This window comes from Xenopus tropicalis, chromosome 3 (assembly GCF_000004195.4).
Source record: "Xenopus tropicalis strain Nigerian chromosome 3, UCB_Xtro_10.0, whole genome shotgun sequence".
Classification (NCBI taxonomy): domain Eukaryota; kingdom Metazoa; phylum Chordata; class Amphibia; order Anura; family Pipidae; genus Xenopus; species Xenopus tropicalis.
The window spans coordinates 79,530,137-79,553,410 of NC_030679.2; the positions used below are offsets into that span (position 1 = coordinate 79,530,137).

At 35.2% G+C, this 23,274-nt stretch overlaps 1 protein-coding gene across 1 annotated transcript in view; it reads right to left on the minus strand.

Annotated features, from left to right (window-relative positions):
* The window catches only part of cacna2d1 (calcium channel, voltage-dependent, alpha 2/delta subunit 1), a 309,871-nt gene that overhangs the window by 38,981 nt on the left and 247,616 nt on the right, over nucleotides 1-23,274 (minus strand). Inside the window, 6 exon segments of the mRNA NM_001097269.1 lie at nucleotides 4,421-4,482; nucleotides 4,804-4,875; nucleotides 5,448-5,519; nucleotides 14,692-14,766; nucleotides 16,688-16,762; nucleotides 20,928-20,996. Coding sequence (NP_001090738.1) covers nucleotides 4,421-4,482; nucleotides 4,804-4,875; nucleotides 5,448-5,519; nucleotides 14,692-14,766; nucleotides 16,688-16,762; nucleotides 20,928-20,996 — 425 coding nt within the window.

A 23,274-nucleotide genomic window follows, 5' to 3' on the forward strand; every position in this document is an offset into this window, starting at 1 on the left:
TCAAACTTTATTACATTAGTATTAAAAAGCCCTTCACTGATTTATTATTCTTTGCAATAAAATTGTAAATTCTATCCATAATCATTGATGCTCTGACAAGTATACCTCTCTCTCTATTTTATATGATCACATTCTGTTCAAGGCCTTCAGCTCTTCCTGTCACATAAAATTGCCAAATCTCGACTGCTAGGTTGCTGTTCCATATATGTGGAATTAACTTTAACATGCAATTAAATGTTTCCTGAATGGTAAAAGTCACTTGAATAGTTCTGAAACCCATCTATTTAAAGCTGTACATAATTATGCATGTTATTACATTATCACGTTAGCAGTGATATGGGATCTTGTTAAAACCTATTTAGAATACAGAATTTTTACAAAGCTTTTAGTTAACCAGGCATAGATCTGCATGCTATGATATATAACGCCACAGGGGGATGGCTAAGAAACAATTTCTGAGCCCTGGTTAGCATTTGGAAAGTGGAAATAAAAAAATTAACAGTTCAAGAAATGTAAAAACAAACAGATGCATCAGTCTGTATGGTGGGTGAGCAAAAAAACTTTTCCCCTATTTTTCCTGTGTCAACATAGAGCTGATCTTTGCAGAACTTTATAACACAGGGATGTTAGGGAACTGCATTGCAAAACAACCAAAAATGTAAGCCATTTAAGGTGTTTTATATTTTTTAAAATCTATACACAAACCTAAAAATAAAAAGCTGATTTAGTCAGTATCTGTATTTTTGCTATATTACTTTATTCAATAAGTAGTATGCACTATATTATTTTCCTTGTATTACAATATATGCTGGAGCAGTGAATGGTGACCTGATGAGTGAGCCCATGAAATAAGGAAGATTTGTGAAGATTTGCAGAGATATCTGCCTTTATTTACACAAGTACCAGGTAAGTACCCAAAAGCACCATTCAGGATTGTACTGCATGCACCTGAGCTTGAAGTAAAGTTTTGTATCCATCCATGGTGATTTATGTATTTATATTTCACAATCTATATCAAGTGTATCTAATAGGAACCCACTTACATTTTTGACCCAGTGTATTAGGGTGCAATATCCTTTTCGTACCTGCTATACCAAATGAGATCAGTCCCTTCATTAAGCTTTAAATATAGCTGTATCTCTAACATATTACATAATGTGAGTTTTCTTGATTTTTGTGCATTTTCCCATTCTCAGTGTTTAATTATTAAAACAGTCTTATGACTGTTTTAAAAAAATTTTTTTGAATTTGTTTAATATTTAGGAGGAGAATGCGGAACCATTTTACCTAATCAAAAATACTGATATTGTTTAATATTTAGGAAGAGAACACTAAAGTATTTTTCCAATCAAAAAAAGCAGTTCATTTTTTTATAGCTTAAAGCTATTGTATTTCCCAAAATAATCTTTCCAAAAGTAACCTTACAAACTGGGTAAATGCTGAACAGATATAGTTTAAGGTGGTATAAGGTATGTGTGAAGTCTGCTATTGCTACAGTCTACTATTCTTGTTATGTTGTATAAATGTAATCTAATGTTTGATATTTCTCTGATATGTTTTGGGAAGGAACATCAGATTGTGATCAGACCCCTGCTCTATAACATACAGCTAAGTTAAGAACTACAGCAAGTACTTAATGGTCAATCCATTACCATCACCAATAGAACTACAGAACAGTAATGGTCATCATACAAAAGTACAGAATTTACTAATACAAGTTGTGCCTTTGTTAGTGACATATAGTTTTTCTTTTCTTGTATAAATTTGCCCTAAGGGTGTGCTCTTCTTTTTTTTCTTGGCTTTGTACAGTGTCGGACTGGGGTGCCAAGGGCCCACCAGAAAACCTTAGACCTTAGGCCCACTCTCCCCTTCTCTGTTCATTCACTTTCTTTAATCTCTTGATTACTTCTTTTTACATTCTATTATCTATCCTTTCCTCCATTTCTTCTGTTTCTTCTCACATAGAATTGAGTAATGTCTATGGTATAGGCATACAAGGCAAATGGCTGGGTGAGCAGGAGGGCCCACTGACCCCTGGGCCCACCGGGAGTTTTCCTGGTATCCTGCTGGGCCAGTCCGACATTGGCTTCATAGGTTTAATTACGTATGGTTATTATATATCAGTTCCAGTAAGTTCTGTGATTTGAGTTTCCTAAAACATCGCTGAATTTCATACCCAGGTTAGAACCAAACTAAGCACTCCATCACTTAGTGAAGAGTTTAGAAGAGCACAGAAGAATCGGCACTGGGTTACCCAGTTAATTAACAAAACATTGCCAGCATGTAACAGGTTGTCAAGAATAAATAAAAAGTAAAAAAAAAATATTAGAAAAAAACTTTAAATGTTAACAAGAAATAGAGTTATGATTCAGATATTGCAGAAGCTAATTAAGAAAGATCCATTTTAAAATAACATCTTTATGGTCCATGGAAAGTTTGACATTTAAAGAAAGTCATGGTCATAAAAAAACTCTCAGTGAAAGGAAACTGATGAAGTGAAAATTACTTTTGTCTTTACTAAAGCATTAAATATGGGATTTTCTATTGCTACAGCTTTAATAACATCTGAAATATGGAGTTCAATTGTGGACTATAAAACAATAAAGCACGAGAGAGCCTTTTTACTGGAACACTCAAAATGAAGTCATTAAATTACAGCTCCAGCACACACACAAGTGATTACTTAAAGACAAAAGTCTGACCTGGAAAAAAACAACTCTGGAAGTTTGCAAATTAAGGCCTGATCCAGAAGCTATTGAGAAATGTCAGGGTACATCTGTTCTGAGTCAAACATTGTGTATATTACTGGCTTCATTAAGTCTCTTTCCCACTGCTCACAGGTGAATACATTTAAGTAAACTGAACCAAGAAAGGAAATGCTTTTCAAGGAATCAGGAATGTATCCACATGTTTCATAATCTGTCACAGGATAAGTGGATGATAGTTTTATCAAGTGGTTATAACTTTTATTTCTCCTACATAGCATTAACATTCAAAGGAACTGAATTATTATAAACTGTCATTCACAAATATTAATTCTTATACCTTCAATAAATTTTAAAATCTTACCACTTGCTACTTTTTTTTAGCAGACTCATGAAAGCAGAGTGTAAACAGCAGCCAAATATACAATATATATATAACATTCAAAATTGGGTGGAACAGTGTACAATTCCGCTGGGAATTAGTTTGCTGCCACAAACACTTAATAAAAAAAAACCAAAAGATATCCTAGACATATTTAATTAAAAAGCAGTTTTACTTACGAACAGTAGCAAAAATATGGCTAATATGTCTAAGTTATACAGAATAAAATTCTGAGCTAACATTATGTTCTATGCACATTCCAGGTTATATCATGATATGTATAGCTTAGGTATATTCTGAGTGATATGCTTGAAGTTTGTACCTTGCAAGCACCAGTACTATATACTGTATATATTAGTAGAAGTGTGGTGCTTAGCTATCTTACTCTTTGCATTGGAGTTAATATTGATTTGGTTCTACTTATAGACTATAAAATGGTACAAATGTCCATAATTATATTATGACTAGGGGTAACCCTTAGGATAGGAAAAGTGCATACAGTGAATTAGGTGCCTGTTACTAGTGATGAGTGAATCTGTCCCGTTTTGCCTCGCCATAAACGGCACAAAATCTGCGAAATGCATTTGTCACGCAATTTTTCTTTTTGTCTGCATCTTTCTTTTAAGCGTCTGCGGCCAATTTAGATGCGACCACACCCAATTTTGATGCAACTGCACCCATTTTTGATGCACCCGCAACTTTTTTTTATGTGCAACAAATTTTTCCATGGCGAATCTACACAGAAGTTTCGTGAAACAATTCGCCAATGGTGAAATGCGGAAATTCGCTGTAAATCTATGTCTGGTGAAAAAATTCGCTCATCACTACCTGTTTCCACTGGGGGATGTCACTAAATCCACTGATCACATAATATAGATATTCTACACATCTATGGAAAGATGAGGATTCATTATGTAAAAATTAACATCTAATTTAACCAACACTTTTACCATGCATCGGAAAGTTATATTGAACTTTTATTTTTATTCTAAGGATTGTTAACAATATTTGATACTTAGGTTTATGATTCTTATCATTCTTATCAAGTTATCTTTAAATAAAATATAATGGCATAATTTTCAATACAACAAAAGTAATAAAATGTGATTGTGAATGTAAAATAGTGGGAATTCAAATGATGGAGAATAGCTACACATACACTGAGTAGGCACCAAATATTCATCCAAAGTATTTAACATAAATAGTTGTGGTTTATAGGTGAAGTATTGTACTTTAGGAATTTCAACTTCATTTAAAAAATATATAAAGAATTATATGCAAAAAACAAACAAACAAAAAAACCTAAAAGACAGTGTCATGTAAACATAACCACCTGTAGTCTGTTCCAGTGACTGGACCCCAAGTGTATGTTCTGTTCCCTCTGTCAATGTATCTCTAGAAAAAAAAAAAAATCAGATTCCTCAGATATAATATGAAAACAAGGTATTTTTGCTATTCAGAATCTTCAATTTTTATATATTTATAAAATGTATTTTTAACACTGGGAGGACTGATTTTTTACAATTTTAATTGAAAAGATGGGAACACAAATATACTTGATAATATTCTTTGGAACCTCGAATAGTTAATAGAATAAAAGAAAAAAGTTTTAAAAAGTGTGTTTTTTTTCTTTGAACTTTCATAAATGAGCCTCTCTGTAATATTTACTGGTGATATTATTTGGAAATTTAATAGTGGAAAAAATGTACTTCTTACCTCATCTTGAGATTTGACTAATGTTTGGAACGTGTTCTCTCCACTTTCAAGGTCTATCATTTTAGTGCGAATCTACAGAACATACATTTAGCAGAAGTTGTGACTCTGTATGCACATAACTTATTACAATTGTTTGTTTATTTCCATTCACAGTTGCTGAGTTCTAAATTTGTTTCTGGACCAATTTGCAACATGTCTGAAGCAGGAACACAAGTTATCCAGACAGCTTATATTTTATAATATACTAAGTTACTCCATATTCTCCTGTTTTGATCTATGGCTATTGCCTCCTGCTACTCTGCACACTTTTCCCAGACATATGAAACTCATCAGTCATCACCTAGAGAAAATATTCTTAACACAATAATAAAATGTATGCATGTTTATTGATTCAGTTAGTTTGTCATTTCCAAGGCCTGTAGATATAAGTCAACCAAAAGGTCCTTTTCTCACAAGTTAATAGTGGGGGAGCTAATCATTGCTGGGCGGCTTTTGCTATTGTGCTGAGATATGCTTAAAATTTAGGATCCTTGAACTCAAGCTTGACCTGAAAGTGAGCTTTTTGAAACAATTTGTCTTGCCTCCAAAAACTGGATTTAGCTGTAAATCCGGGTTTAAATGCCAAGAACACTCCACAGTCTTACCTCTACTTTATGATCATTTTCAAGTTCTGCATCCAAAAAATCCAATGTTACTGGTTCCTGAGATTTTAGGTCCTGTGCCGAAGAAATTACGATGACACAATAAAATTAATAAGTTCCTACAAAAGCACAACTACCCTTTACTACAGAAACCACCTAAGCTAGTTAAAGGAAGAAACTTACCGCTTTGGATTTGTTGCGCTATGAAATAACCATGTAACATCAGCATGTTATATAGCTCCAACAAAGGATAATTATGAAATTGCTTGCTAAGAAGCAGCTTAGAATCTAAGATCTACATTTCTATTTAAATGCAAATTACATCTACTAAGTCACCATTTTTTCTCCTGTACCATGGCATATAGTTAAAATACAGCTATAAAAGTATTTTTCTTATAGTACCTAGTGACTAGACAGTAAACAGTTTCACTTTGTTGACTAATTAAACTAAAATCAAGAGAAAATAAACTTATAAAAGAAAAAAAAATCATTTTTACATGAACACTAATTAAGCATGACATCTATTTTTTAATTGCCATAACTCATTTTAAAAATGGGGTATACAGTTCAAAACAAAGCATTTGGTACATCTTTGATTATTCTAGGTTAACAGGGCAGTAAACAATGGATGCAATAAGAAATAGATGATGATGGAAGGTGCAAGTTTGTTTGTGGGTGGAATTGGAATATAACATACAGGTCTCCTATTCCAGGAGCCAGGTGTAGAACTTCAGTTGTGAACTACTTCAAGGTGCAAAGTAACTGTTACATGGACTCACAGGTAACCTGCACTTAGAGGGGTCTAGCACACATGGAGAGAGCAAACCTGCCAGAGGAGATTGGTAGGTACAGTACCTTTGGCTAGTGTTAAGGCATAGGGCACCTGGCTATAGGAAGCAGTAGATAAGCCAACTGTATTTTGGAGGTTCAGTTTAAGATGCAAAGTTTTATATACTGCCCCTACTAGTAAACAGGTCATGTATTAAAATTAGGGTATTAGCTTGTGCAGTGATTCACAAATGGTGATATGACATATTGGAGCAAAATCTTACAAAAAAAAATGAGATTTTGTAATCATTACAAATGTATACATGTTTAAACAGTGCAGTAAAAAATTACATTGTGAAGAAGCATTAAAATCTCTGTTGTAAGACTTTTAACTAATTCTGTAAGGCCATGAGACATGATTGTTTTGTTACAACATATGTTTTTGTATCCATGACCCATATACACTATGCATGGGTAATAAAGCAACAAAAATACTTGTAAATAATACATGTTTTCCAACTTTAAAGGGTATATTACTGTCTTTAAATTAAATACTGGAAGTCATGGTGATTTCATGGTTAGCAATTTTGCCTCTCAGCGTGGGGTCTTGTGCTTGACTGTTGTTATGACTATCTCTATGGTGTATACTATTTCCTTTTTTACATGGGTTTCTTTGTTAGTTAAAAAGTCACTACTAGGTAAATTGGTTTTCGATTAAATTGTATCTAGCATGTTTGTATGGCTGTGGTAGGAAAACTCATGGTCTGCTGGAGAGAGGACTAATGTGAATGCCTGAACATTCTTGTAAAGTGATAATCTGTGCTGTAGATACAGGCTATGCATATTGAAGTCATGGGACTTGTTCTTTTCTTCAAGCAATTGCTTGTTACTTGATCTACAGCTGATGTTTACTGTCATGATGGCTTTATTTTGAACTGCTTATACTCTTAAGTATGTCTGCTATTCAAAAGCAACGCATATGTAAATATTTACAATTTTAATTCTTTTTATCCTTTTCTATTTAAAGAAATACAAATGAAAGTCAATTCACACATAAAAAATGCATCAAAGTAATAAAAAATGAAAGAAATCAAGTTCTTACATGCAATAGATTATGAATGGTAGAATCATACCCAAAGAGCATGCATGAAGGCATTGCCAGTACAGAGCAGACATGTTTCATTCCAACCAAAATAAGAAAAGAAAAAAGAACATCATAAGAAAATAAAACACCTCATATATGTGGCAAATTGAAATAACAGCTAAAAAGAGCGCAGAACAATGCAGACGACTGACTTGTTTTTATTGAACTTTATATGATAATTCATCAAGACTTTTCAGAATGAACTTAGTCTCTAGAGTAATTAAATAGCTAAGTTTTTTGGCTTCAGCATTCCTAATGAATCTGACTGCCAAACTATACATTATGCATTTTTAATATATTTTATAAGACATGCAGCTATGCACTTGAAGGAAAAAAATAAATATAATCCCAATCAATCACTTGAACGTGACATTTACCTATACAGTGGTGACTTTAAAAGGAACACACTTGTTAGCTGTTATAAGGCCAGCGGCAGCATTTCATTTATTTCTGATTAATAATTTGCATGAATATATGTATATATGACTAAATAGTAGCATGCAAAACAAAACAGTTAAAAGTTAAATCTCATGCAATCCTTATTACTGTCATGCAACGGAGTGTGGTGGAAAACTAAACCTCATAAATAGAAAGAAAAACATACCATGCTAATAGGAAAAGACACAGAAAATGAATAAAATATTACACACAGCTACAGCAGTGTCACAAAGCAACTGTTTTTTTTACAGGGATATAGAAGGAATAACTGCAAAAAATGATAACTACTTGTGTGGGTGTCCTGTGCTACAGGCAGAACAAGACATTAAGGTCAACACAGCAATTCTGCAATCCTACTAAATCCCACTCAAAGTGCAGTGGTAAGTCTTGCCTGTAAATATCAAAGAGCCCAAACTACTGAAAGCTTATTTTGTGGAAAGGCACACACATGTATAATCATTGTCAGTAAGATTATGCTTATAACTGCTGGCTGGGAGCTTACATTACATTTACATAGGCAATGGTCAGAGTTACCTATGGATACTTTTTTCCCCACAAATGGGAGCTGATGGCCACCAAAATTGAGCTATTTAATTATTGATAATAGCCTGACATTTCCATCCTTAATGGTAGGGATTAAAGAAAAACAGTTTATTGCCAAAATAAGGGGATGAGATCAAGTATCCAGAATCAACCAAAAGGCTTAAAAAGCCAACAGACATTCCTCATAATGTAATGTTTAAAAATCTATTTTTATATAAATGCAGGAATTGCTGTTCCTCTGTAATATTAAGATATGTTCTTTTAGGTTATATTGCCAAATCAAGTATGAATAAAATCAAGTTAGTGAAAGATCCATTATATTTGGTTATTTTATTATTTAAATGCATTTACTGCATTTTAGGCAAGGTATACCAAATAACATAAAGACACTTCATCCAATAGATTTATCCAAGATTTCTGAAGAATAGATCCTATACAAGTATGAGACCTGTTATCCAGAATGCTCAGGACCCAGGGGTTCCAGATAAGGGATCTTTCCGTAGTTTGGATTACCATACACGTACAGATAAAATCGCACAATTGTATGATTTTCGGACGATGCGTGGGTTCAGAATTATTGTCCGATAATTTTCGTACCATGCCGATCGGTTTAGTTAATCAGACAGGTTAGAAAACTGTGGTCAGATAATAATAAAAATTTTGTATTTGTCAATATCCTTGGGGGACCTACAATAAATGTTGGTTGGTGTCTGCCAACTATTTATGTTCAGAACATCCTCCAATTTGTTATTTTTAGGGCTTTATCATACAATTTCAATCTAAATGTAGTTTTAGATAGGTGCATTTAAAAGTATAACCAATATCTGAATGTTCAACAGAAGAAGACTAACATGTGAAGGTGTATGGCCAGCTTATGTCTACTAAAAAGTAATTTAAAGATTAAATACATCCAAGTAAGATTCTTTTGTCTCCAAAAAGGAATCTTTTTTAAAAATGTGAATTACTTGCTTAAAATTGAGTATATGGGACATGACCTTCCTGTAGTTTATAGCTTTCTGGATAACTGGTTTCTAGATAACCAATCTCATACCCTCTACATACATAAATATTTTTTTGCCACCTCTTTAAAAAATGCATTGATAACTAAATGATTGCTTTACATGGGAAATGCTTAATCATCATCAGGAGCACAAGTCAAAACCAAGGATCATGAACTATTATTTAATTTTGAATAAGTTTATTGCTGACTTTCAGATACAGCAATAAATAAATACATTTTATGTATTTTATTTCTGGGAAAAAGTTATACATTTACCACAAATTTTGATTTAAAGTATTTTTCTTTTTTTGTTGTTGTTGAAAACTACACAGTAGTACAAAAGCACAGAAAGGGTTGTAGAGGGACTAATTTAATGTGAACATTGCATGGCAGTGTATAAGGCCCCACTGGGCTTATACTGTGGCTATTCTGCAAAGCACCAAATAACACAAGACATAATTTTTGGACTGAAAGTTTACATATGTTTTTTTTTTCTTATTCTGCTATATACTCCTTAGACATATAGTGCACTGCTACTCCTTTTATAATGCTGTAAAGGGCAGACCTGATCTTGGGAGGTGGGAAAAAAACAGGAGTCCATTTGTTTTAAAGGAAATCTTTAATCAGAAGCAGAAAGCCAGGCTTAAGCTATAATTGGCTGCTCTGCATAGGGAATGTAAAAGCCAGCAAAGCAGAGAATTAAATGCTTTACAATTATAAATAAAACAGTACTATAAGAAATACAGATATGCATATTTGATATTAATAAAGCACTGTCTAAATAATAATGACTTAAGGCTCAAGATATATAAATATCTCAGCACATGCTTTCAATCTATACTAATGTTAGTTTCGCTGCTGTCAGTTCCCATATTGCTTGCTTTAAGCACCAGCTCACTTTCACTCAACATTACCTGCGTGCCTGGTCTTCTTTGTCTTAAATTTACCTTGGGAATACCTACACCTACAGGCTGAAGTATTAAAATAAGTACATTTATACATTTATATTACCTACTTTTGGTACTAAGCTTCTAGTTGTTGGCAAATTAGCTTGATTATTATATACATAATAATAATACAGCCAATTCAACTGTTAATTTTAAAAATTGGTGTTCCAATACAATTTAAAAAAAACAAAAAAAACAAACTTTAAACATTCACAAACAACCGTGAGCAATAACTTTTTATATGGCTATGTAGCATGGTTGGGAAAATCACAGTAGGAAGGTATTTCCCTCACAGAATCCTCCATGAAGCAGTACAGAAGGCTGTGAAATTAAGGGCCTGTTCAGCTGTGAGGGCTGATTAGCTTCACCTGTACCTAATAGGTGGCTCCAGGGATAGTCTGGGGACTGCTCTCTCCTGGGAGAGAGGTGAGACACTGGAGCTGCAGTGTGGAACTTTTCCTGTTTGGGGAAAAGTGTGTTGGGAACTGTTTTCCTCTGAGAGCTGAATATTTATCCACAGAGGTGGATGCCTAGTAGCAAGGACCAGCTACTGTATGTTGCCCTAAGGACTGAGGGACTGAAGTGCAGCCGCTTCTGAGAAAGCGCAGGAATCCTACAAAAGAGTGTAACCTGCATTTACCTATATTGGCTTATCCTGCCCAAGTGTGGCTCTGTGTGCCCCTGGGAAGGACAGTTTTTGAGTTTTAGCAAGACCGCTACTTTTGGTTGTATTTGGGATATCAGCTGTATGAACTTTTATTTGCTGTCAAGCCTGCTGTGTTAAATAAACTCACCCAGAACTCAGCTGGAATCCCTGTGTACCTGTCTCTTACCTGCGTGATAGGAGCTGCTGCCTCTACCTAAAGAGCTACATCCCCACAGCTATTAAAATGGTAAAATACCAAGGACACCCAGCATTCCTTAGTAAAAGTTTTTCTAGTAGAGGTGAACCAGCAAAAACTATAGTTTTGGCTATTTATATAGTAATAGTCCCAAAAGGGATACTGAATATTTGTCATAAAGAGATCATAATGATTTCTTTGATATAAATGGTCTGCTTTTAATTAATTGGATCATGGATTACGTAGGAAAAAAAACAGCAGATAGTGCCTCCTGAAACAAATAGGTAAATAGAGGTGCACTGGCAGACTTGTCTTTTTTGACATGTTCAACATGTTGTTGAAATATAAGTGGAGAATAGTTAATGCAATTTGAAGTACTGCATGTGAAAAGTTACTTAAAGTTGTTCCATCTACATACTAAAAGTTGACTTAAAAGTGAACACCTCCTAATGCATATTTCGCTCATTATGTCCTGAAGACCCTGAAGATAGATACTTCATTGTGATTTGCATCAATGATAACTGACAGTACATGCTAGTTAATTATGTCCCAAACTGCTGAAATACTATTTACAAGATTATATTAATCATAGATGTATACATTGTGAACCCCCTCTCACAAAATCTTTTAAAATAATGTACAACCACAATATGAAATAGCAAAATAAATTCCCAGTTTAGAGAGTTTTGATTTGATTTTTTATTAACCCTGAAGATGTTTATTCAAAGAAAAGGCCTTGGTTTTACCAATTAAAACCAAAATACTATATACAGTAAACACAATAAAAGAAGCTGGAATATGGCTGATATTCTGGTATCAGAAAACTTGACTTTAAACCTCCTTTCCAATGAATTGTCAAGTTACAATGCAAACTGCAAAATAGATTTTGTACTTTTCAGAGTAAGGAAAACAACACTACAATTTTAAAAGCCTATAATTATCCCATCAAGGGGATTATGATAAAAAAAAATCCCCTTGCAACACATCTCGAGTGGATGCCAGAGCCCACATGATATGTATGAAAAAGATGAAAGAGAGGAAGAATAAGAGAGGTTGTTTTGGATTGGACTAAAAGGGTGCATTGAAAACCATATTATTATAATAAAGGCAATAAGGCAATGTTATTCTTTATGCTGTACACATAGCATCTGTGCATTCATGTAAACACATTACATGCATATGGGTGCAACTTATACCTGTATAGGAAGGGGTGGCATGGCATGTACTTTTACTTCAAGTGCTGTGCACCCAAAGAGGGTACTATGCACATTACTAGAATTAATACACAGCTGGGCATATGTTATACATACATGTGTGTGTGTGTAAGTAATATATATATTTAGTATTCTTAGTTCTGGTTAAGTTCTGGTTAACCTGTTTTGGTTAAGTTTTAAAAATGTCTTACTTTTTAACACATAGTAAAATAAATATTACACACCAGCCAAGGTTCATTAAATCCATGAACATGAGTCAGAGAAATAGGCCTCTTGTGCGTGTGTGGGAAACTACTGCCACTAACGTACTGCAGAACACGTAGGTTCTGACTTTTCTTCAGTTTGCATTGTCACTGTACTCTAAGGCAGTGCTGTCCAACTGGCGGCCCGCGGGCCGCATGCGGCCCGCGACCCCCCTCTGTGTGGCCCCCCACCTGTCTGGCTGCTTTGATGGCTTACCTTTGTGTAAGCTTTAAATGGTATCAGTACTGAGATTAACTGGCCCCCTGCATGGTTCTCACCTCAGATTCAGGCTGTAATCAGGCTGTATTGTTTAAATATGTAATTCCCTGTGTTATTCACACCTTTTAATCTCTGCATTGTTCACCCCCTGCAGTGTTCACACCTCAGGCTCAGGCTGTAATCACCCCCATTGTTCCCCTGTTCACACCTCAGGAGCAGCAGAAACCCACAAATAATCCCTGCACACTACAAAAAGAATATATACTGAGGTGGTACTGCAATTAAAAAGTTTTTTAATATATAGTTATTGTGCAGACTGTAGGAGCAGTGCCAGCATTGTGTCACTGTATGTGCCATACACACAGGCATCATAGGGCAAGCAGAGTATGGCACACACAGGCAGGGTAGGGAAGGCAGAGTATGGCACACACAGGCAGAATATGGCACAAACCAACCAAGAATGGCAAACACAGTGAAAGTATGGCACACGCAGGCAGGGTAGGGAAGGCAGAGCATGGCACACACAGGCAGGGTAGGGCAGACAGAGTATGGCACACACAGGTCAAGTATGGCACAAACCAGCCAAGTATGGCACACACAGGCAGGGTAGGGAAGGCAGAGTATGGCACACACAGGCAGGGTAGGGAAGGCAGAGTATGGCACACACAGGCAGGGTAGGGAAGGCAGAGTATGGCACACACAGGCAGGGTAGGGAAGGCAGAGTATGGCAGGTTTTTGCTGTACTACAACCATTAATATGGGTATGGTCATGTGATAACATGGGTGTGGTTTCAAGTGGGTGCGGTTGCAAAAAGGGGAGTGGTCAAAACTGGCTTCCATTATCGGCCCTCCACTACGTAGGTCGGAAAAATTCCGGCCCTCGGTACAACAGAAGTTGGACAGCACTGCTCTAAGGGATATATTTATCATGCTGTGTAAAAAGTGGAGTGAAGCATTACCAGTGATGTTGCACAGGGCAACCAATCAGCAATTAGATTTCAACAGTTAGAAAACCAAAGCAAAGCATCTGATTGGCTGCTATGAGCAACATCACCGGTAATGTTTTTACACAGCATGATAAATATAGCCCTAAGGGGTATATTTATCATGCTGTGTAAAAAGTGGAGTAAAGCATTACCAGTGATGTTGCCCAGGGCAATCAATCAGCAATTAGATTTCAACAGTTGAAAATCAAATCAAAGCATCTGATTGGCTGCTATAAACAACATCACTGGTGATGGTTTACTCCACTTTTTACACAGCATGATAAATATATACCCCCTAGCATTTAATTTTTGGTGGTAAAAAAAAGTATTAAAATGAAAAAAAAAACAACTAATGAGTAATAACACTGAGAGGTGTTCTGATAAATTGACGCCTGCTTAAAAAAAATTGTTGTGTCAAAAATGACACGCGTCAAAAAAATTGTTGCATGCCTCAACAAAACTAAAGCACGCATCATTTTTTTGGGGGCGTGCGCCATTTTGCCATGTAGCAAATTTTTTGCTGTTTCTCGAACCTTTTGTAAAAGCGAAACGGACAGATTCGCTCATCACTACAGTTAAATTGTGGTGCTAAGTTATACCAATTGATTGCTATATTCTATATTGTTTTCTATATTCTTATGTTCACATTAAAACATGAATACATGTAACAAATAACATGGATCAAAAAAATTGCTTACTTTTAACTTTGATCCATTAAAATATAGACATTTGGCAGTTTTCTTCTATACTATTGGCAATAAAATCTATGACACACACATAAGCATTAATCATTTAATTCCTATGTAAAAATGGCAACTGTCATTCAAGCTTTATAGCATATTTTTATGGCAAATGACAGCTGCATTTTTGTACATTATTTTCAATATCAATGTGTTTTTATACCTTTGGTTGAAGGTTTGGATGAAGCAGTACATAGCCGTTAGGATCAAGTGCAAAATAATAGCCATTGGGGCATAGCTGCAAAGCAAATAACATTGGAAACATGAAAAACTTATGATGAAAAAGAGCATTAAAATAGTAGAAACTCTATTTATACCTTCCCTTAAGGTAAGATATTCTGCCCCCCCCCCCCACAAAATTTACTCTTCCTCTGTCACCCAAATGGCCACATACACCTGGGTTGATGGCCGTAATGCATTAATTCTTTTCTCTATTTACATTATATACATTAATATATTCATATACGTAGAACTGGTAAATAGCCTGTCTTTAGTTTCACATTTTCTTGTGTAAATATAATTGTGTCTTTCAGTTCAGTATCACACTTCGAGGCTGGCCCCCTGTGCATTAGTGCAGACATTAGGAAGTTTATGTGAGTGCAGACAGCTTCATAACAGCAGGCCTCTCAAGCTTAAATATTATTCTATAATAAACCCATTTTGTTTGCATTTTCTTTAACGTCTCAAATAGCAATGAAATGTATCATAAAGCAATGATCTATACCTGTATAAGCCTGCCTTAAGAGTTGTTATGGCAGTGCCTCTCTGAAGAATGCTTATATATATTATATATATATATATTATAAAAGAAACAAAAAGAGCACTCCCTACAAACAATCAACTACCCCAGGTGCTCGCCAGAAGTTTATGTAAATGAAGAACAGAATGCCGCAAACACAGGGACTTAAAAAAGAACAAAAAATCTTTATTAATCCAATGTTTAGATTGTAAGCTCTATGGGGCAGGGACCTCTTTCCTACTGTGTCTCATACCACATGGCACTTACTCCCTTTGTATTTATATATATATATATATATATATATATTTATATTTATTGTATTTATTTATTATATAACACTTGTCCTCCCTGCGTGTAGTTTTGTAAGATTGTACAGCGCTGCGTACCCATACATACATACATGTTTCGAACACTCCCTGAAGACATTTAGGGGCAGATTTACTAAGACACAAATGCTCGGAGCGTTCATTCGAACGGTCCGAGCGTATTTTCGCCAAATTTTTGTCGCTTGCGTGACTTTTTCGATGCCCACGCAACTTTTTCGTATGCTTGCGCGAAAAAATCAGAAAGGTTTTCCCGCTGTTAACAATCGTTCGGTACAAAAATTTTGTGACTTTCGGATCACCAATACGATATTATCGTGACTAATATGATTTTTTCGTAAGCATTTTTGTGATATTTGTGATCTTCAGAAATTTTCGTATCCAATCCGAATTTATCGAACTCTTAATTTCATGAATCTGCCCCTATGTGTTCGAAATGTTGGATTAATAAAGATTTTTTGTCCTTTTTTTAAGTCCCTGTGTGCGGCACTCTATTCTGCATTTATAATATATATATATATATATATATATATATATACACACACACACACCAGAAATACACTAGAAAACACTTGGGAATACACTAGAAAGCACTCAGGCCTACCAGATTTGCATAGGTTATTCACCAAGCTTTATTCTTTACTCATATCTACACGTTTCAATATGCATTTTAATATATATATGTATTTTATTTTTTATTACACTATAATAAAAGTTACCTTTCCTTTCTATTCTTTACAAATATATTTTCAAATAAAAAAAATTGGTTTATTGCTATAAACTTTCCATAATTGTTTTTATTGCCTTATCTGAACATACAAAGGTAAATAGCACATTTTAAACCTATAATTTTATTAGAGAGAATGATATGTATTGCATTCTTAAACTATATTTGATTACAAGCACTACACTGTTTTGTAAAGGGAGGATACATATTTGTTACTGAACACAGTGTGAAGTGTCTGCCACCATTTTAGGAACTAAACCACAGTCCTCCACTATGTTTTGCCAAAATCTATATTGAAAATTTTTTACTGCTCTTGTTCATGGTGTGTTAATAATTATTATACACACCTAAAATAATTTAAGTAACTTACTGTAAAACGAGGAGTGAGCCTTTTAATGTCTTCTAATGAAACGTCAACTCCCATAACTCCAAGGATTAACTGGTTCTAGGTTAAAATTACAGAAGTATTATACACCTCAGTAAACATTCTAGACAACAAAATACAGATCTAGGTAAGTGTAGACAAATACATACTAGCAGTGATGCAATTATCTGTGCATACTTTAATACCCTTCGTATATAAAGAAACATTATTGATAGTGTTTTGCATGAACTTCAATTAAACATTGCTTTTTTTTGTCCCAAGAAACCAATAAAAAATATGTGGTGTGTGTGGCCAAGTTTATATTACATAGGCTTTTGTCAGGAAGCCCAGAGTGAATTTTCCCTTAGAGGTTATAAAGTCTAATAAAACAAACACTTTAATAATGACTGTAAGATTTACACTGTGGGTAGCTTAATAGCACTATCAATAACCACTGCTTATCAACAAGATATACATTTAATATGCTAGATTATTTTTAAGGCTTGATGTTTTGTGGTAAATTTCATATAATGTTACTTCAAACTGCTCATTAACAGGAACAATATGTTTATATACGAAGCCTGAAGATGTTGTTTCTTTAAATTGAAACGGATACATTTTAATCAGCAGTTTTCAGTTTCAAATTGTGTATCCAATAAACTTCCAGAATACATTTATGCATGAGCAAATAATCAAGAAATAGTCTCCTCCAAAAGTTCACAGTCTGAGCTTTCCAAATGGCTTTGTTTACTTCATGAAGACTTCAATGTGATACAACAGATTTCAAATCAGGAGGTATCAAATCAGAATTTCATATCAACTTTCATGTCACTACTTGGCTAAGATAAGAAGGCTCATTTACGAAATTGCAAAAAGTTTCCCAGAACTGTTGCCTTAAAAAAAAATGGCATTTGTTTAAAATATTTGCATCTAAAGCTTCTCCTTGCACTTTCATATAGTTGTATTTGGCATCACTGCCTTCATCCCACCTACTGTTATGAATTTTGCAAAAGTGTGTCTACTGTAACAGGGGACCCAACTGCAGCCTGTGTCAATAGATGCAGTGCACTTGCCTCCAGATGTCATCATTTTTATGGAAATTATGACATCATGACAGCAAACATTTTCTTTTCATGATTGGCACTGAAGTGCAAGCACAATTGCATGCGTTTAATGCATCGCCCACAATTACATCAGGTGCATCTCATCCTCACAACTGCAATTACTCTGGAATTATGGGGAAAAAAGCACTGCACTGTAAGTTAAAAACATGGTGACTTTGCAGTCATAAGAAAGTCTTCTTTGAAATCATTACATTTTCTAGTGTTCAATATGGAAATGTTATATGATGGTCTGTTATGTGCAATACTAGGAGGATTTCTTGGATAGTTTGGGAATAAATAGCACTAAAAAAGGTAGAATCAGAATAATCTAGGTGGTAGGGATTAAAGAGAAGCTGCAAAGGACGTAGAATGTTGATAAGCAGGTGTCCTTCATACCTGTCAATAAATTGTAAAGATAAACGTTTACAAGTTATGCCAGGCCTCTGCATATTGCCTAAGCCAGAGGTATGGTAAATGTTGGAAGCAGAAAACAGCTTTAACAAGTTTCTGATAAACAAAAAAGTGCCTCTCTTTTTTTTTATGTTTATACGGAAGCAAAGGCATCTGGTTCAGTATGAAACAGCAACAGTGGAAGTAAGTAGATATTCAAGGGGTAAATTGGGGCTATTTAGATTTGCATCTATTCAGGTCAGTAGTATCCAAGATAAGCACTTAACTCTGTTGCAGAAGACACAAAGAAGTGTTGCTTTGCACTCCGGGGTAGCAAGACATTGGCTATTGAGCACAACAGGAGAATAATTTGCAGTTGATCAGTAGGTCACAAATAGAAACTGTCACATTCTGTGGCTGAGTTGTACAAAAAGACACACTTTAACTGCTGTATGAAGTCTTTGCCAAGTGTAGAATTGGTGGCTAAGCATAAATCTTATCTCAATAACACTAACAGTGTCCTTGGCTTCAGGGCTTGATGGACCAGTAAGTTTCAATAGATGTATCTATAAGGTATTCTAGTATATTTAAAAGATCCGTAGCTTGGCTGGTAGCAAGTTTTTTTTTTTTTTTTTTTGTTTCGAGTCATTCCCAGTTGCCTTCTCACCAAGATTTAATTATTGTTCTGTAGGGAACCATAGGAATTAAGCTCCCTATGGCTTTACTCCTACACTGTGTTATCTGCTGTTACTGAGCAGAATGTAATGTTGTTACTTTATCTATATGTCACTATGCACTTATTGGCCCTTAGTTAGGATGACCACTTCCTGCACACTGTAATATAGTGATTTGCAGGGTGTGGGCACTTCCTCTTTGGCATTCCTATCATCCAGAGCAGGTTGCACATTGAGCCTGGGTCCTCAACTAGGCCCAGAATTCTGTGCCCTAGAGGAAGCCAAATTCATCTAGTGATTCTAAGTCGGGGATCAGGGACCCCGTGAATGAGGTGTAGTCATTTGCAGGTTAGACTCTGTTATAGCATGCTTTAGGAGTGTGACTTAGTTCAGGGCTATTTGGTATGAGCAGCTGTACGCTCCCACAAAATAGAGGGTTTAGTACACCCAAGGCTCTGCTGCTTTACTGTAGGGACCACAGTGTCAGACATAGGATTCAGGCTGTTATTAACCCCTGAACCACCGTTGCTGTAGGGATCCGGTCCAGCTAAGGCAGACACCCTTGGGACTCCTGGCTATTCCCTATACCTATCTCCACAGTGGTGCCATACTATTCCTGCTATCTGCAACTGCATTTGACATTTGTGTGCTATTCTACCTCAATGCTGTGAGTATTAACCCTGCATATGCTGTGTACTATTAATAAACCAAGTTCTAGTTCAATGCAAAAGAACCTCTGGCGTCCATAATTACATATATACACGTTGTGGCAGTGGAGAGGTGTAGTTCTGCAACACCATTCTTCCGTTTTGCGAAGGCCCAGCCTGTGTGTTGGAGTCACATGTGCCCGTGCTCATACCTACTAGCCGGGCAAAAACTAGCCAGAATAGGGTTACAGTTCTATAGATCCTCAGCCTGTTGCTTTAATAGAGAGTGTAGTATGATGAGTGAGCTGTAAACATAGTACAGGTATAGGATTTATTATCCAGAATGCCTGGGTTGGGACCTGGGTTTTTTCCCATAACTGGGATCGACATGCCTTAAGTTTGCTAAAAAAAAAAAGTAAATATAAAATTATAATAGGATTGTTTTGCCAGCAATATTGATTTATTCAGTTTAGTTACCATCACGTACAAGGTACTGTTATATTTTTACACAGAAAAAAATAGAATTATTTGCTTAAAATCGACTCTATGGGACATAGTCAGTCATACTATTCTGTTGTTTATGTTTGGGAACTAAATTAGAATTGTCGTCTATATCTTATAAGCAAGAGGAAATCTGGGAGGCAACACAGCCTTTTTATAGTCCTTTCAAATAGTACAAGTAGCTCACACATTTCCTTGAAGATCTTTGTTTTATTCCTGAACGGGCATGTAACCCAATTAATCAGTCAACTATATTCCACTAGTGACTTCTGCAAATAATCTGGATTTAAAGTAGTCATGATTATTAATGGTACAGTATTCTCTGGAGTGCAATATCAATGAGACGTTATAATGAAAATTCATACAGCATGTCTCCTATTTAAAGCACCATTGAAAAAAAATTGTAGTTTAGTGACATAAGACATTATACCATGGATGTTTGCTATAATTTTAAAGGGATGTTAGCATTAACATACAAAGAAGGGGTAAAAATCATATTTATTCATAAACAGTTTTAGAATTAGTTTTTAGGTATGTAGAACTGGATAATTACAGTGGAGATGCAAAATGAAAAAATAAAAAAATAATAATTTGGATATATACAGCAAATAAAACAATGTAAAGTATTCCATGTCTAACTTTACAGGCACAGCCAATATATGTAAGATATTTGCCAATATGGTGTTGTATCTAACGCATACCATGGTGCATCCCAACATAGTAGCAAGTAATACACTAAACAGATGCCATACTACTAAGGAGAATTACTATAAGAAATACAGAGTAAACACATAGTGATTCATTAGTACATGCTTAAGGGTTTTATCTATGTTCAAATGTTTACATTTGAATTTTCAATTTTAGTCAGATTCTATTGGTAAGTTTTCAGTAAATAATTCAACCCATTTAGAAAACTGGCAGACAAACTTACTTTCTTTCCATTGTGGTCTACTGTTAAATTGAAAACAGGAAGTGTTCCAGTGATCACAAGACCAAGCTCCTGCATAAAACAAAAGGCAGTTATTAATAATATGCAGTCACTTTAAAGTATAAATAAACAGAAAGTAATAAAGTCCAATAAACATGTTTCCAATCTTTTTCCAGTCTAATGAGATCTTATGATTTGGACTAGGCTACACAAAACACAGTATACTCCAAACATTATATATATTTCTTTCTGGACAAAATACCAAATTTTTAATGCGGGACGTAGTGCAGAGTACAGCATTCCTTGGGGAGCAAGTGCTTGTCAATTGAAAAATCTTTTGTGAAATTAATATCAATCTTATGTTGTCCAAACTGTCAAATTTTCAGCCCTTATACAATCTTTTTGAACACATTTCTTTAAAGAAGCTAAGGGGCACATTTACTAATCCACGAATCCGAATCCCGAATGGGAAAAAATCGGATTGGAAACAAACATTTTGCAATTTTTTTCGTCGCCGTTACGACTTTTTTGCGAATTGTCGCAACTTTTTCGTATTGAGCGCTCGTAAACGGCGAGCAAACCTTTCCGACTTTGCATGATTTTGGAAGCCTCCTATAGGACTCAATGGCACTCTGCAGCTCCAACCTGGCCCAAGGAAAGTCATGATACTAAAGCTTGAATGAATCCGAAACTTTCATACTTGGCGCGACAGTAAGGTTTTTTTGGCGACGGTGATGAAAAATTTGTGACGATTCGGGGAAAAGTCGTGAGGGCGGCGGAAAAAATCGCAAAAATACTGATCATTACGGAAAAAACGCATTCGGGCGCTTTTCGGACGTTCGTGGATTAGTAAATGTGCCCCTAAGTGTCATTTAGAATAGCTCACTTCTTGCTTCTCCTGTAAGCCACCATCACGTGCTCAATTACTCATTTCTCACTCTAATTACTAGGGATGCACCAAATCCAGTTTTTTGGGTTTGGTCGAACCCCAGAATCCACTGTAAGTGATTCAGCCAATTACCGAACCTAATCCTAATTATTTTATGCATATTAGAAGGGTTATTAGAAGGGTTTTAATCCTAATTAACTATGCATATTAGAAGTGGCTTTAAGCAAAGCCACTTTAAATCCTCACTGCACAATTTCAAATATTTCATTGCATTTTTTAATTGTAAATATTTGTACCTTTATTGCACACTTTTATTATATTTAATATTTTTTTTTTGTCTATGTAAAGTTGGGAGGAACACGGGTCAAAAAAATTTCATTACAGTAATGATGCTTCATTGTTATTTGTATATGACAATAAACTTGAAACTTGAAGGGTTAAATGTTGCGAGCGGTGAAAAGTTTTCCACTTCCATGTTAATGTGACAAAAAGTCACAAGATTTTTAGGATTCAGATTCGGTGCAGCCAGGACTGTGGATTTGGCCGAATCCGAATCCTGCCAAAAAAGTCAGAATCTGGGCCGAATACCACACCGAATCCTGGATTTGGTGCATCCCTACTAATTAATCATTAATTACACATTTCTCACTAGTGATGAGCAAATTTTTTTGGCAGGCATGGATTCACTACAAATTTCCACATTTCGACATTGGCGAATTGTTTCACGAAACTTCCGGAAAGATTCACAGCACTGATGTTTTTTGTTGCACGTCAAATTGGATGTGGTCGTGTAAAATAGGGTGCAGTCACGTCAAAATTGGGCGCGCCCGCAGCAAAAAAGCGCAGGCAACAAAAAATATAGACGCGGGTGACAAAAAATAGACACAAAAATATCGCTGTTTCACAAATTTTCTTGCTGTTTCACAAATTTTATGGCGAAGCGAAACAGGACAGATTCGCTAATCACTATTTCTCACTTTTCTTACTTCTGAATTTGCCCAACGCCACACCTTGCGGGAATGTGTATAGCCTGTATGTTAGCTACATTTCTCCCTCTCCTATTGTACAGCTCTGTGGAATATTTTGGTGCTTTATAAATACATAACTATAATAAAAAATCTTAAAAAACTGGTAAAACTATCATTAAAAGTATATCTGTTTTCAGAACTGTCCATCATCTAGGGTATTTTTTATAATAAAGATGCAAAGATACCTTAAAAAGTCATTGTTTTTTCATATTATAAGCAGAAAAATTTAAAGCATCATCACATCCTTAAAGTTTCCAGTAAGAACAAAGGAATTGCAAAAGATCTGGACACTGAACTTCTGGTCACATACAGGGGAAGAGATAGAAATAAATAGGTCAATTAAGTCATATTTCTCTGCCCCTTATCCTGACACAAACACAAATGTGAAATGTTTTACAGTAAATTTATGAAACTTCAAGAACATTTTAGAGAT